The sequence below is a fragment of the Eretmochelys imbricata genome, chromosome 8 (genome assembly GCF_965152235.1).
Source record: "Eretmochelys imbricata isolate rEreImb1 chromosome 8, rEreImb1.hap1, whole genome shotgun sequence".
NCBI lineage: Eukaryota > Metazoa > Chordata > Testudines > Cheloniidae > Eretmochelys > Eretmochelys imbricata.
The window spans coordinates 28,920,230-28,937,106 of NC_135579.1; the positions used below are offsets into that span (position 1 = coordinate 28,920,230).

The 16,877-nt window shown below is 41.7% G+C and overlaps 1 protein-coding gene across 13 annotated transcripts in view; it reads left to right on the forward strand.

The window, feature by feature from the left end:
- Positions 1–16,877, forward strand: part of TENM2 (teneurin transmembrane protein 2) — an 806,981-nt gene that overhangs the window by 684,044 nt on the left and 106,060 nt on the right. For 7 of the 13 annotated variants that reach the window (XM_077823697.1, XM_077823695.1, XM_077823696.1 and 4 more), the window contains 2 exons: positions 1,479–1,679; positions 4,763–4,948. In XM_077823697.1, the coding sequence (XP_077679823.1) occupies positions 1,479–1,679; positions 4,763–4,948 (387 nt within the window). Of the gene's footprint in view, positions 1–1,478; positions 1,680–4,762; positions 4,976–16,877 lie in introns of all 13 variants that reach the window. The other 6 variants (XM_077823698.1, XM_077823694.1, XM_077823687.1 and 3 more) reach the window with 2 other exon arrangements.

Below are 16,877 nucleotides of genomic sequence, written 5' to 3' on the forward strand. Positions count from 1 at the left end.
ACCAAAGAAGTTTTTGGATAAACTTCTGAATTATTGGAAGCTTATCTGAACTTAACATCCAAACCCTCTAGGTTTGCCTATAAATAGTGAAATGTGTTTAATTTCCAAAACCAATTAACTGAATATTAAATTATTTGAAAAAATGTGGCCGGTGCCATCATTATAGTCCATAATCTCACTAGAAATGCTATAGTAATTTATTCCTGTAGTATTGTAATCTGAATTAAAATCAAAACAATTTTGATGACTCCTGTTATCTCTAAATTCATGTCTGCTTCAATCCTGTGCATAGTACCTGATCAATATACTCATGTTTAAAGGTTCTATAATGTCTTAAAATAATTTGATAAGCATTTGTGTTTATGGCAAAGGCTGAGATTTGAAGGATCAGGTATTGTTCATGCAGGGTTCAGTGAAATTCTCTCTTCCTTCATTTAGAAAGATAATCTTTGGGAAAAGATGAGAGATAAATCACTTTCATTATACACTCCGAACTTCATATTGCCTCAAGAGCGAATGCCAATCATTCTTAGTTCTTGAGTTGTGAACTAATATACACTAGTCGTGGCATTAATTCATTTTATTCAGGACATCAGTTTGATCTTGGTCATCAGTTCCATAGTGGAAGGCTGTTCATAAACCTTTAAGTTGACATTTACAATAAAGTGCAGTTCACTTAAACAAATGCTTGATATAAGGTAAACACCTTGAAAACGATGATGTCACCATGAGTTCACTTCTGATACAGCAATAGCATCCCATTGTTCAGTGAAATCCAAGATGACACCTGCAATGTCTTTCCACCACCTTAAAAAAATCCCATTTTAAGCAATTACCGTTTTTTCAGATTGAGAAATGGGGAAGATGTATCTGTGGCTTTTGTTAAGAGAAGAAACATGGCTACTGGTTGGAACAGAGTTTAGGCAATGGGATTCTTAGGTTCGAATCACAGCTCAGCCAATGACTATGAATAAAATATTCAAAAGCTCATGAGTGACTTAAAAGCCTAACGGAACCTGAAAGTCAGTGAGTCTTAGGCCCCTAAGTATTCAAGTCACTTTTGAAAATGGGACTTGAGCTCCAAAGTCATGTAGGTGCTTTTGAAAATGTTAATCTCTATGACCATGGGCAAGTCACTTTGCAAATCTGTGCTTCCATTTTCCATGTGTAACATGGGTTTAATAATATTTCTCTTTTACAGTACTATAACATTGGTAACAATCATAAAAATTAGTTAAAGTTGGTAAATTATTTTTTCCACTTTTAGAGCCTGTGTCCTAGCAAATAGAAAGACATTTTATATTCACCAGTTCTCAAAACAGATATAAATGGTCTAAAAAACAACTGCAAGAGTTTGGTGTATTCACTGCAATAGTATAAACTAACAAGCACTGATCCATCCGGCAGTATCATCCAGACTATACACTGTAGGAACCAACCTTTATTCACACAGTATTTGTTTTGTTTTCTTTGTTCAGTTGATTGCTTGGATCCAACCTGCTCCAATCAAGGTGTTTGCTTGAATGGAGAATGTCTCTGTAGCCCTGGCTGGGGTGGCCTAAACTGTGAACTTCCCAGAGCCCAGTGTCCAGACCAATGTAGTGGCCATGGGACATACCTCTCTGACACAGGCCTCTGTAGCTGTGATCCTAACTGGATGGGTCCTGACTGCTCCGTTGGTAAGAAAAATATTTCTATTCTGCTTTGCAATAATCTTCCTGTCCTGTTTACTATACTGATTAACATTTGAATATCAAATACAAGTTTAAAATACAAATTATTTACATGAGACTTACATTACTCTTTCAGCATCTGATCAGTGAACAGTTTGTTATACTCTAGTCATTATAAATTAGCAGCTACATGATAGATACTATACATTGTAGTGTTCTGAACACAGGACTGGTATCTAGGAAATACTGTGTTCCACTTCCCTATTCTGACACTGTGGCCTGTGGTAAGTCACTTAACCTCTTTGTGTCTCAGTGTCCCCATTCGTAAACAACAGGGTTTTTACTAATAAGGAATAATTTTAAAATATTTTCAGAATTGTGATATCTATCAGGCCTTCTCTGCCCCAAACTAGAGGTGCCCTGATACGCACAACCTAGGAAATATTAACTATGGCCAGGGTACCAACAAGATATAGCCCTTCGATGGCCTAGATGGGCTAGTAAGAGAAAATCAGGAGCCAACAGACGAGTTAAGAAAGCTTGCCTGCCTTATTTTAGGGGGAGTGCTGGGTGAAGCTAGCATGGGAGAGGAGTGCTCTAGTCCAGCTGTTCTCAAACTTCAGCAACCCAAGGACCCCCATTTTAATTTAAACATTTTGGGGATCCCCAAATCCCCTACTCAGCCCCAGGTCCTACCCAACTCCGCCCCTTCCCCCAAGGCCCCAGCCCCGCCCCACCTCTTCCCGCCGCCCGTTCACTCTATCTCCCCTCCCTCCCTCCGTCGCTCACTTTCCCCCCACCCTCACTCACTTTCACCAAGCTGGGGCAGGGTGTGGGCTTTGGGGGTAGTTTGAGTGCAGGAGGGGATGCAGAGTGTGGACTCTGGGGGGGAGTTTGGGTGCAGGTGCAGGCTCTGGGAGGAAGTTTGGGTGTGGGCTCAGGGCTGGGGCAAGTGGTTGGGGTGGGTGTGAGGGGTGCAGGCTCTGGGAGGGAGTTTGGGTGTAGGAGGGGGTGGGGGCTGCAGGCTCTGGGAAGGGGTGGGGATGTGGACTCTGAACTAGGGCAGTGGGTTGGGGTGCGGAGTGTGGTGCTTACCTCCGGCAGCTCTCTGGCAATGGCTTCTAGGTGGGGGAGCCAGGGGATCTCCGTGCATAGCCCCTTCCCACAGGCACCACCCTCGCAGCTCACATTGGCCGCAGTTCCCAGCCAATGGGAGCTGCGGAGTCAGTGCTCGGGGTGGGGGCAGCACATGGAGACTCCCTGCCCCCCCACAGGGGCTGCAGGGATGTGCGGACTGCATCCGGGAGTGGTAGGGAGCCTGCCTTAGCCCCACTGCACTGATAGACTTTTAGTTCCTACAATCTCCCGGTTTGGCTTCAGTAGCCTCTGGGAGATAGAGCTGTTCCCTGGCGTGCAGGCGCTGGGAGAGACGGGGAGGAGTTGAGGGAGGGAGGGGAAGGAGTTGATCAGCAGGGCCTGTGGAACCCCTGGAGTACCCTTGGGAATCCCCAGGGGTCCGTGGACCCCAATTTGGGAAACACTGCTCTAGTCTTTATCCAGAATCCCAGGGCCAGGTCAATGCCTTTGTTTAAAGTGCTGTAACCAAGCAGTTACCTTTTTTGGTTAGTTACTAATTAAAAGGTGCAGACTGCCAAATTCTAAGTTTGTTGTTTAACCATTTAAAAACTGGCACCTAGCTCACTGCAGAAGTTATCCCGTTCCAGTGGGCTGCCACAGATATGAACAGCCCATTGTCTGCTAGGTATATTTTCTGTTTTGCTTTGTGTTGCACATCATAAATACTACTTATTTATAGAAAATAATAGCAAAACTGTACTAAAATTAAGATTATTTTCTCCTCTTTAGCAGTTCAAATGGAAAAATCTAAGCAGCTGGTTTCACAGCAAGACTCTAAAAATGGTACTTTGAGGTGCACATTTGTTTTCCATCCATGTCCAGTTTAGTTAGCTGTCTTAAGTAAAGGCAAGATTATTCTAACTGCCAGCAGAGCTAACAGCATACCTGGTAAACGAATATCAAGTTGCGTCTTTCTGATTCATGTATCATCAACTGCCCTAAAAGTTCATCAATGAGCATTTAACTGGAAATTTCAGTGATGATGCGGAAAACAACAGTTAACTCTTCCACAACTGTCAAGTATCAGGGGGTAGTCTGTATCCCCAAAAACAACAAGGAGTCCAGTGGCACGTTAAAGACTAACAGATTTATTTGGGCATAAGCTTTTGTGGGCTAGAACCCACTTCATAACTGTCACTGTCCCAGAGTTGTAAAAGCTAGTGTGCGGGAGTGAGACTGAAAGACTCAGGGAATTGGCAATAGAATGCAGAGCCCCTCTCTTCCTAGTTACCAGTTCAAACCTCTGTGAGTGACCCCAAATTGTTGTCATTCTTCATGGAATGAGTTTACATGGACCTCAGTCTAGTTCTTAGCAGTCAAACGTCCCCTTCACACACCCATCACAGCTGCCACTGATTATTTCCCTTGTTGGCAATCACAGCAGGGCGATGTGAGGGTACCTGCAAAAAAAAAAAAAAAAAGAAGATCTATAGCAGTGTGTTTCAGATTCTGGGTCAAATGACTTGGGGCTCATGCTGCTGGGCTAAAAATGGCAGTGTACAGGAGGAGGGAGGATCTCGGAGCCTAGGTTCCAGCTCAAATGGGAACATCTACACTGCTATTTTTAGCATCATAGCGCAAGCCCAAGTCAATTGATCTGGGCTTTGAGACATGGTGCCATGGGGGGTGGTTACTGTATAGATAGAAAGAGCCCCTCAGAGCCAGGGCAGAGGCATGTTGTTGGAGCAGCATGAAGAAGTTTATGTGCACCTGAATAGAAGAGACACTGTCTCTAGCACTGTCAGTCCTGCATTAAATTAGCAGCATTTGTTATTTTGGGCGATTTTTAATAAAAAGCAAAGTCTCATTTTGGTGGGCATATGAGCATGCCACACTCTGCATATAGTTTACAGAAACAAAGTGCCAATTCTAGTCACTTTTCACCACATGTTTAGTGACCCATTCCCAATCACAGTGCTCAGTTGTAATCCTAATTCTATTTTTTTCACCAGAAGTGTGTTCCGTAGACTGTGGCACGCACGGGGTGTGCATTGGCGGAGCATGTCGCTGTGAAGAAGGCTGGACAGGAGTGGCCTGTGACCAGCGTGTGTGCCATCCCCGCTGCACGGAACACGGAACCTGTAAAGATGGGAAATGTGAATGCAGAGAGGGCTGGAATGGGGAGCACTGCACCATTGGTAGGCAAACGACAGGCACCGAAACAGGCACATATTGCTTTCTTTTCATAAATTGTAGAAACATAGTTACTATTGTGTATTGTAATAGGCTGTTCCTTTAAGGACCCTAGTGCTTCTAAACATCAGCTCAGCCTCTCAAAACCCAGGGTAAAATGCAGAGGAACTTAATTTGAAAGAGAAGGGAAAAAAAAAAACCTAATGGACATTAACAAGTAGAGATGTAACAAATGGTCCATCAAGGTATCATCAGAGCCAAGCTGTTTAAACTTAACTAAACATTTCTTTGTGTGAATGGCATCTTTTTTAATTTCCTGGTCTGGTGCATCAATGCTTCCCTGCTACTATATATCACATCCAAACCACATCACCACAATACCCACCAAGAGCAGGGGTCAAGCTGAGGGAGAATAAGTGCTCCTGTTGTTACAGAAATAGCTCCCTAACATTTTGCCCCGTTGTGCTGTGACAGTGGGCATGGTGTTTGCATATAGACAGTCACAGCATGGGAGGGTTTAGCCAGTACTATAGCATGCTGATGTACCCATTCCTAATAGCATGCTGCTTAGTATAGCATTGGCATCATGCAGAGTGCCGTGACTAACATGATTGCATCTCAACTGTGATACGTCACCCTGGGAAATTCCAAAAAAGATTTTATGTGTATATAACATAATTTCAAATTAAAACCACTTAAATGTTATTTCAACAGGAATGAGTTATTGTGGACTCAGTTCTTTATTTCACTTTCATAAAAATCAGGTAGTATAATGTTTATTCAAAATCTCTTAAAATGGCTGAAAATTGTATTTTCCCTCTGCTGTGAGCAAAACTGGGAAGAGAATATTTCTAACTGGGTCTATGTCTACTAAGAAATCTGAGGAAAACCACTATGGAACAGAAGAATCTGTATGCAAATTGAAAGAATATGCACTTTAGAGGCAGTGTGGTTTTCTCTTTGCAGTCAAATCTGTCCATTCCCCATATTATTTATTTGACTATCAAATTCTCTTTAAAAAGTCCAGTGAGTTAGAAACATAGATGAAATTATTTTAATTACCTTAAAAAAGACATTGATAAATTTACCAACAGAGAGGAAGCATGTGAATTGAAATTTTCATGGCAATTGTGGACCCTAATGGGACAGGCCTATTACTCGTGAATTGTTCTTTCTTAAACTAAAACTGTGGTCAAAATCTTGCACCCCTTGAGCTGCTTTTCTTTTAAGTTCCACCTTTGAATCTCTCTGGGTGTATAAACCTTTTGGGAAACGCATACAGATTGGATACCAAATATACACCCTTATAAATTAATTAATTAATTAAATGTGGCCTACGTATTTTTAGGGCATATCATTTTACATTGTGGTGCTGTATGCTTCGGACATGGTATGATGATATAATAATTTAAATCAAAGATTTTGTGATTCAGCAGTTTGTCACCAACCTACATGCAGAGTGTTTTTTCTACTTTTGCCCTCTGCATCTATTGCCCCATTATCACATCTTCTGCCAAGATAATCAGGATATTTTATCACTGTGCTGTTTAATCTCACACTTTAAAAAAACCCAATAACGGTAATCCCTGCACTGTGTCAAAGTGTGCAGTAATTACCTTTTCCAAAAAGGTTTACCACCTTGCGCTGATTTTTTTTCGCTTTGTAATCTTTTGAAATATATTCCTATATTTTGATGTAATTGAAATCTACCTACTGTGCACACAAAAAGATGCCTATACTGGATTGCTTGATGATGTTTTGTGTTAAGTGTTACATGCACTAGTTAATATCCCAGATTATAAATAGGATAGGTGACCTGTGAGGGGAGATTTTATCTTTTGTTCCAGAGGTGTGAAATGTATACATTTTATTAATGTTATCAGCGTACATTACCAAAATTGTTCTCACAAGGAAGGAAAAGGTGTTTCTCCTGAGGAGAATAAGATGTCTTTATGCCACTTTTTCATTAGAAAAGCATGTGTTGAACTTTTGTCTATGCATCTGTAGCAGAGATGGGATTTGGGCAGAAGTGCAGTTCTGTAAATGTAATTATCTCATGTTTTAATATCAAACCTGTCTCTAGTATAAATAATGAGCTGTTTAGACATATAGATGCTAATATGCGAATTCTTGTGACTGTGCTTGGAACGTAAAGAAATTTCATCTCTGTCATTGGCCTAAACTGATCTCACAGCAGCAAAGAAAGCGTTGTCACTGAATTCAATAGAGAGTGAGATAACAATATTTTCCCACTGTTTTTATTTTTAGCATAGTGATTTACCACTTTTTTAAAGGAAACTCTCATCAACATATATAATTTGGGAGGAAAATATGTTATTTCTTTCTTTGTAAATATTAGAGTTGGGGGGCAGATATGCACTGAGAATGGGCTTTCGGGGTAGATGAATTAAGATAAATGCTCTCTTTTGTGGGGAAATGGAGGATCTGAAACACACTCAAATATTTTTTCTTCCGCTGGAGTTCCTTTAGGAATAGATCACACTGTACTAATGTGGCAGTGGAAAGGTGACAGCTGTTGCAAGCTGGAGGTGTTCACACTGACTCGGAACATTTTACTTTATTTGATGCCGAATTATTCTTTTCCAGAAATCAGAACATATTTTAAGCATTCTGTGTGACATTACAGGTCAGACTGTTACAAGCTAACTTTCCCTCTGGCTAAATTATACAAAAAGGGTGGTTTCTTCCTTTATTATTGCATTCTAACAAGGGAAATCTGAAAAGTCTCCAAAAACCCTAGTGTTAGCTCATTGGAAAATATGTTTTAAATCCAGATCAACAGTTTTCTGAATATAGCAGTAGAGCTAAAGTATAAAAACAGAAGAACGTTAGTTCAAAAGAGAAGTTGCACACAGACTTTGTAAATACACATGCATCGGTGATCTATGAAAGAGAGAGGACAAGTGGCTAACCCTATATAACTGGTGTGTGTATCAAAGTAAAGCTCTACATGTGACCTCATACTTCACTTTCCTACTTTAGTTAGTTAGGGAGAAAAATAGCTTACTGTGAGCTGATGATAAAGAAAATGAATCTTTTACCCAAGGTAAAAAAGACATGTTCTATGATGTGGTTATTAAGTGATTGTAATCATGGATGAAGTTATAACCAAACAGTAGGGAAAAATCTAGATAAGGAAGAAAATAAATTACTCTAGAATTAATAAACAGCAAAAGACCAGGTACAACAGTAACTAAATCCTGGACCAATTTCATGTATGAATTTTATGATGGGAGATTTTCTTTCTTGCTGTTGAAACAAGTGTATTGAAAATAGTTGAATTAGTCCCATCAAAAACGAGACATTAATAGTTAGAACTATTGCTTATTACTAGAGTGTAGAAATCCATTTCTCTCAGAGAGAGACATTGTGATGGTAGGCAAAGGAAAGTACAATATGTGCAGAAACCTGAATGAATAGCCAGAAGCAAATGCACTTGCTCCAGTCCATCACTTGGAAAATGTCTGTCCATCTGCAATTCACATTTGAACAGAACTGAGCGTGAAATCCTAGCTCTGTTGAAGTTAACTGCAAAACTCCCATTGACTTCAGTGGGGCCAGGATTTCATCCTGAGCATTGTGCAGTCCAAGAATGAAATTTAATCAGACAACAAAGTTATGGCAGCCTATGTTTTGTGGTATAAGTAAGATTTGCCCCCTTGAACAGGAGAGGAGGCACCAATGTTGCCTTTGTGTCACTATTTCCTACCCTTCAAAACTCCTTTCTCATTTGCCTCACCTGCTACATTATATGTAGTTTAGACTCAGTCTGAGTGGATCAACACTTCCTTTCACTCACTAGCAGCAGACAGCAGTGGCAGTGGTCAAAGATATTTGATAATATAGACATTCTGATGTACCTGGGTCAAGTTGGCTAATACAATTTTTGTTCCTTTGATCATTTTAATGCTGGTGAAATGTGCCACCTTTGATAACCTGGAGATTGAGGGTATGTCCACACTGCAATTAAAAACCCGTGGCTGGCCCATGCCAGCTGGCTTGGCTTGCAGGGCTGCTTAATTGTGGTGTAGACGTCTGGGCTCGGGCTGTAGGACCCTGTGAGGTGGGAGGGTCCCAGAGCTTAGGCTGCAACCTGAGCTGGGAAGCCTACACCACAATTAAACAGCCCCGCAGCCTGAGCCCCATGGGCCTGGGTCAGCTATCACGGGCCAGCTGCAGTTATCTAACTGCAGTGTAGATGTACCCTGAAAACTTCCATTAACCTACACACTGGGCACAGCACAAGTAGTTCAAGCTTCCTCACAGTGCCCTGCCAATATGCCTCAATGCCATCCTGGAGATTCCATCCCCAGGAATAAGAATCAAATTCCATCTCCTTCCTCACTGAGTCCTTGGCCTCTCTACTAAGTGTGCCAATAAGTGTGAAGTGCTTCAGGGTGATGAACTTATCTCTAAGTAACAGAATTTGGAAAGAGACATTCCTTGGAGGCAGGTTATTTTGTAATTGCCCTTTGTAGGGTTTCTTATATCTTCCTCTGAAGCATCTGGTACTGGCAATTGTTGGAAATGGAACACAGGACCTAGATGGATCACTAGTGTGATCCAATATGGCAGTCTGTAAGTTCCAATGTTAATTAGTGCCATGTGGTGGTTTGGTGTTGTAGACATCTGCCCACTCAACACTAAAATGAGACGCCACTCCTCCAATTCTTTCAATATAGCCCATATGACAGCCATCAAAAGGCAGTTACTTTCAGACATTGCCAATATGGGCTGGATTTAGACCAAGAAAGTAAAAGACTTGGGTTCTCTCTTGAAGCATCCACTCCCCCAGGTCTGAGTACTAAATAGGAAGTAAGCTACCTTGATTTTTGACAGAGATTTGAAGAGGTCAGTTGTACAGACTGTATTGAAAACTGGTTTCTCTGGAGAGGGAAGAGTGCCATCATCAAGAATATTGCTTCGTATTTATTTTTTCATTTTTGTATAATATAAATCAATAATCAGTAAAACCATACCTTTGTGGTTGTCTTCCAACACAGCAGGACAGTTTTGTCTCCTCTGAATATTCTTTGTAGCAAAGAACTTTTTCTTTTCTTTTACTGATTTTCTTAAATTACAACAATAGCGATACAAAGAAAAGATAATTTGCAGGAGAGATGGAAGGCAGCATATGAGAGGAGATAGCGGAAAGGCACTATATCTGACAAAAACAAGCCGTGTTGAGGGAGGCAGCTACATGAATTAGACATTTTCTTTTATATGTTTCTAACCATTTAAATCTGATCTATAACAGAAAAAATGTGTCACTTGTTAAGGCAGGATATAAGTTTATATTTACTGCCTGGAAGTAATCCGCCAAGTTTCTCTAACGACTACAGGGTTTTAGATTCTTTGCTCTGTGGGGTTGAGGACCAGCTCTTTCTCTTTGTGTTTGGAAAGTACATAGCAATTTGAGCTACAGCCACAATTTATTATCTTAATAAAAAATAAGGAAGTATGCGTGAGCCAAAAGCTTGTATGCAGACATGCCCAAATGTTAGAGACATTCACATCTGGTTTAGCACTTAGAAATTCAGATTCATTTGTATTTATTGTCCTACCATCTTGATACCCAGTAGCAGACCTTTTGCCTAGATACAGTACCATAGAGTTGTGATGGAGTTTTTGTTGAAGTTGTGTTACACTTTATTTTTGAGTATCACAGCTTGAACCTCCTCACCACTTCCCATCCCCAGCAAAGCAGAAAAATGGCAGGGATGAGATGAAGAAAGTTGAGGGATTATCACAGATTCAATGCAAATAATTTACATTTTGATTTTATGCTTGCAAACTTTGATGGTTTCAGAGTGAAGAAGTTGCACCTTCCCCAATAAAAATTTTACAGAAGTTTTACTCTGTGTTGGTATGTAAACAGTAATTTCAAGATTGATCTTGACCTGTTTATTTTTATTTTTATTACATTTATAAAGAGAGCTCTGTTACTTTGCATGGCGCTTTACAGAGATTCTTAAAAAGCCATGGTCTCCTCCCCAAAAGAGCTTAAAAATTACATCAAACAAATAGAGAAACTGAAGTTTATAGACCCTGGAAGGAGTAGGAAAAGGAATGATCAGTTCTAGCCCAATCTACATATACAGACTAGGCATCCCATTGAATGGCCTGAAACCTCTGCTAAGTTCAAGTGGTTTAAGTAAAAGACAATATACAGTGATTTCAGACACTTTTAGAATCAAAATAGCTTGTTACTTTTTCAACCTAATTTCATAGAAGTTCTTTTAATTAAGAAAATATTTACTGTGTGGGAGCTATAGCTGAGACTCCCTGCTATGTCAGGAGTTAAGACTATAAGATATATAATATTTTATAACCCAGCAGATATAGACATTGCCATACTGGATCAGACCATTGGTCTATCTAGAATAGTATCCAGATCCTCTAGAGAAAGGTTCAGGAAACCTGTACGTGAGTCATTATGTACACATCTGCCCAGAGGGGAAGCTTCTTCCTTAATTCCTTCATTTATGCCTTGGAGCATGAAGTTTGTATCCCTTTCAAATATTTTTTTTAATCTTATTAATGTAACTGTGGATGCTCTCATCCCCCATCTTTTCTGCAACCTGCTAAACTCTTAACTTCCATGATATCTGATAGCCAGGAGTTCCCCAAACTAATTGTGCACTGTGTAAAAAAAATTTCCTATTTTCAAACTCACTCTAAGCTCTGCTTCTGCTTTGTAGGTCTTTTCACAGTTCCACACGAGGAATTAAAGTATTATTTGTTAATTTTATATCTGATACATGAGTAAACTTTTCCCAACAATTTCTGCAGGATGAGATTATCGGAACCTAGCATATGCATCCTATAATTCCATCCTAGCTAAACAGGACAACATATTTGCTTCCAAATATATAATCCGTTGTGTACAGATTTTCACATAGGGATGGTGGTTTCAGTATCAGGGAATTTGAGAATAACAATTACTTTTGATATGTCAGTCTCAAGAGGAACAGTTGCGGGGGATATATTTTGGCTAAAAAGCAAGCTAAGGAACAATAGGAACACTCCAATAGGAACAGCTCTTTTGTTTATGCTCCTTAGTGAGGGACTCCTGTTTAAAAAAAAAATGGAACCTGCTGCTGAGCTACATCAGGCCACTCAAATGGCTTACTTTTCCTCCTTGTGTCGCATATAGTCACAACAGGGCATTATTTCTTCTTTTTCTAAGTCAAAAAAGCTAATCGTATTTTCAGCTAGGCACCCTACATTTTGCCCAGGACTTCAAAGATGCTCCCAACAGATTCTTGTAAATAGCTTCCCAACTTAAATCATGGTATTTCTTTCCTTTGGAGGGGCTTCTGTGTGGGTCATATTGATTTCTGGCCAATTCTTGAACTCTCGCAAAACCAAAAAATAAATAGGATCGATCAAGCTGCTGATCTAACTAGCGCAAGGGCAAAAGCTGATTTTGCTGTTCTTAGGAGTATTCACAGCACCAGCCACCCCAATGTTCCAAAGATGATGTTTTCTGTGTTATTTTGTATCCTGTGGTGTCAAGCACAGGTTTCAGCAAGTGAGTGAATTACATGATATTGCTGGATACAAAATAACAGACATTTGAACAGTTGTGAGGGGTCAGTGGTGGGTGGCATCAGGATAGGCATTGTAGTATTTCTAAAAAGAGCTTGGAGAACATTTTTATTTTACTTACACAAAAAGTTAAACATTAAAACAACATAGTAATCAAAACACAAGAGGGAACCATATTTGACTGCTTAATTGAGGGATCTCATTTGATGTGTTCTAAAATGAACATGTTCATATTCTTGAACCACTTATAGCCCGACAACTCCTATACCTCTAGGGTCGGATGAGTAACTAGGTGCCTAAAGATGCATGTCAACTGGGATTTACAAAAGATCCCAACCAGGTTAGGCGCCTAACCCCCATTGAAAGTCATTGTGCCTAACTCACTTAGGTAGTTGTGCAAGTCCCACTAGGCGCTTATTCGCATCTTGAGGCACCTGAAAATCATTGTAAATCTAGCCCTGAATCCTCTTGTTGGTGGCCCAAAGAACATATGTACTATAGTTATTCCCAGTGCTCTTCTATTAACTAGAGATAGAGAAATTTCAACAGAACCAATAGTCTGTCAGAATGTGCAGTTCCATCAAAATCAAAATGCTTGGTGAAACTGGGTCCATTTCACTGGATTTTTTTTTTGGAAGAAAACCAAGTGAAGGAAAGTTCCAACAATGTCACAATCTCCCATTTTGACATTTCTGGAACAAAATGTTTCAACTTTTCATTTTGAAATGACTTTTTATTTTTTAATTTTTTTAAATTTTGTTTTATATTGTACATTATGATACTGATAAATTCAAAATAGAAATAAACATTTTTGCTGAAACAATGTAAAATTAACCCAAAATGAAAAAAAAAAATATTTCTCTTCATGGAGAATTTTTGATATTTTTGCTCCATTTCAGAATGAAGCCAAACTACAAAATATCAAACTAAATCACAAAATGGAACTTCCATCCTCTACACAGCTCTGCGGTTAATCCTGTGCTCAGTTGATGGGTGTACATGTATTTTGGTATGCTCTGGAGTGGGCTTTGCAGTCTTGTTACAACGTGTCCCAGTAGCGCAGATTCGCATATAGAGCAGTCGCCGCGATGGAACCCAACTTTAAAAATTTTAATTGGGATCCATGGTAACGCGGCAACACGGTACTGCACATGGATCCCGAACCCCGTGTTCTAGCGAGAGTCCGGTGTATTATGCCCAGAGAGAGGCACTGTCAAACCAGACAGCAGAGCTATTGCTGTGCAATAGGCAGCACAGGTCATTATTATATTGTGTTGTGTTTGTGTTTTAGACTGATCTGAGTGAGTTTCTTCTCTCCATAAGCACAGAACCTGGCCCTGCCACAAATTCTGTTGTAAAATGGAATGAGTATTAGAAACAAAATCCCAGAGGCAAACATTTTAGCTCCACATATTCAGCATTCTAGATATGTTTTTCTACTGAATTTTGTCTCTTAAGTCTTATTCCTGAATTGTTTCAAATTGAAAATAAAGAGTAATGGAATATGTGCTCCTAAATGATGATGTCACCCCTAGAATTTTCCTGATTGGACAATACACCAAAAAGCTGGGGGGGGGGGGGGACAAAACACCACCACCACCAATGTCAGAAAGGAAATTAAAAACAGAAGCAGTCTCCCTAAGAACTCCAAACTGGGGGTATCACTTCAGGAATTTGCTGCATGCTCTAGTTACACTTTATTTTCCTTTCAAAATTTCTTTCAATAATCAACTTTCCTTTGGTAGCACAACTGGCTACTGTCCATGGTTCTGAATAGAAACTTCATTAGGGATGAAATATACAAACAGTGCAGAGTTCCCACACATAGCCCATTGCACAAAGCTTTGATCCCCATGTTAAGGCACTGATATGGGGTTAACTGGTGAACGGGGGGGCTTGTACGACAGGCCATCTGCACTGTGGTGAATTTCATTCTCTGGCATTCTAATTCAGTAAAGCTTTTGCAAAGTTGCTGTCTCCCACCTCTTTTCTCTCGTCCCATCCCTATCTTGATCCACTCCCAAAACCTAATCTGCATGTTAGGGTTTCTTTCTATAGTTTCTTTCTATAATTTTAAATCTATTTTATTTTTATTGTGATTATATACAAATATAAACATAAGTGAAGCACCCTCTCAGTTAGAAATCTGTACAGATTATTATTTGTTCAGATAAATTAATAATATAAAGATACAGATGAGTGTGAGGTTCCAAGTTTGCATTCAGGTCTGAACTTTTTCTCACAGTTCAGGGATGTTCTGATTTGAGGTTTTGATTCATCTCTAATAAACATTTAAGGATAACAGTTTATGCATGGTGCAGGTAAAGCAGCCTGTTAATTATGGAAGAAATGGAGGGTTTGTTAATCTCACTTGGGATGCTGTTGTTAACAATGGGTTATGTAAACTAATTGTTTAGATTTAATCATCTTCAGCGTACACTTTGGACCATAACATTTTCCATAGTATCAGTTTGTGCCTGACTGACCAAAGCAAGGCAACTCAGTGTATGAATACATGCACATCCAAACCTATCCAGGGTGGATTTAAGCATAAGACCAGAAACTGACTGATTCCTCACTGCAGTTTACAATGTTGGTATTTGTCAGCCAAATTTATAGAAACCTGAGAGGACACTAGGACATGAGTTGCTGAGGTTACTGCACAGCACTCAACTTCATTCCCACTTCTCATTCAGCAACAGAAATGGAGCAGGGGGTGACTGCCAAGAGGGTACTGGAGTGTTAGTCTTTCAAGTCTGAAAGCTGACCCTGAGCACTGGGTACAAAACATCCAAGCAGAATAGGTAAATGGGCAGTTAGCAACTCAATGCAGAAGTTGCATGTTTCTCATGTGAAAGCGGTAACTTTTATGTTCACAGACAACACAATGTCTGATGAATCATTCACATAAATCTTACCAAACGTTCGGCAGATCAGTCATGTGCTGTCTCTTTATCCAACCAAAGCTGTGCCCCCACTCATCCTAGTAACCTAGGGTGACCAGACATCCCATTTTTAAAGACATCCCAGACCCGTATTTAAGCCCTCCTGCAGGTGTCCAGACTTTTTCTTTAAAATCGGGAAATTGTCCCATATTTTCTGTCTCCCTCCATCAGTACTGGTGGGTCCTTCTGCTGGCCAGATCCCTGCTCATCAGCCGCCCGCCCAGCAGCAATGAATGGAGGGTCCACTGGCAGACGATGGGGGTGGCTGTGCAAAGCCGATGGCAGGGCGAAGATGCAACGCGCAGGGCTGGCTGCTCCTGCTGTCAGTCCATCAGCACAGCTCCTGCTGCCTGTCAGTTCTTGGCCAGCAGGGCTCCATCCCCTGTCCCATTTGCAACTGGTGCTGGCTGCACGCTGTGGTGGCTGGTGAGTGTGAGCAGGTGGCAGCTGGTTACGTGTTGCCTCTGCTGCCCACCCATCCGCCCTTTACATGCTCCGCCTCTCGCTGTCCTCTCCCTGCTTTGCCCCTTAACCCCCCCCCCCCCCCCGCAGCCCTGCTGCTCATCCCTATCCTCTCAGCACTGTGCGGAGAACCAGCCCCTGGTCCGAGTGCTCAGCCCACCAACAGCTTGGCCAGTAGCTCCTTCCTTTCTCCCCCGCCCCCAGGCTGTGGCTGGGCTGGTGCCCTGGGAAAGCCCCAAACCCTCCAGCCTGGGATGCTGGCCAAGAGGAGCCGAGCCCTGCACGTGCAAAAGCCCCGCACAGCACTAGCACAGGAATCCTCTCTGCCCCTCAGCTGAGCTCTGGAGTGGCAGAGGGAAAGCAGTTTCCAGCCTGTTCACACCCTGGCCCTGTAGGCTCCACAGCAGCCCCAGACAGGGGCTTATCACCCTCTTCACCTGCCCCTGCACCCTAGGTCCTGCCCCCAGGGAGCACAAGGATGCTCCATCTCCGAGGCATCTTCCCCTGTTTAGCAACCTCTCTGGCTGGGTTTGCTGAAGCCCCTGAAGCCAGGTTCCCTGGGCCCTGGTGCACAATGCATCCTTAGGGCTTAATCCCTTCCTGCCCACAGTGAGGCGGCTGGGTTATGTCTGTGGCCAGCAGCAGCCTGGAGGTGTTAGCTGCCTTTCGACACTGTGTGAGCAGGAAGGGACAAAGTAGGGGGTAAGGGGAGAGATGAGCTCTGCAAAGACACAGGCCAGGTCATCCCCCCTCCGCCCCCCGCCTCCTTCCTTGCGGCTGAAAGCAGCTCCCGTCCCGTCCCTTCACTCCTGCACAGTGCCGAAAGGCTGCTGCTGGCCACATTCTGGTGTGAACCCTGGCAGAAACCTGGGGCGAGGGGTATGTGACCATGTGTGCCCCCCCACATGTTGCCTCGGGAAGACGTGGCGCCAGGTACCAAGAGAGGCGGGTCCCG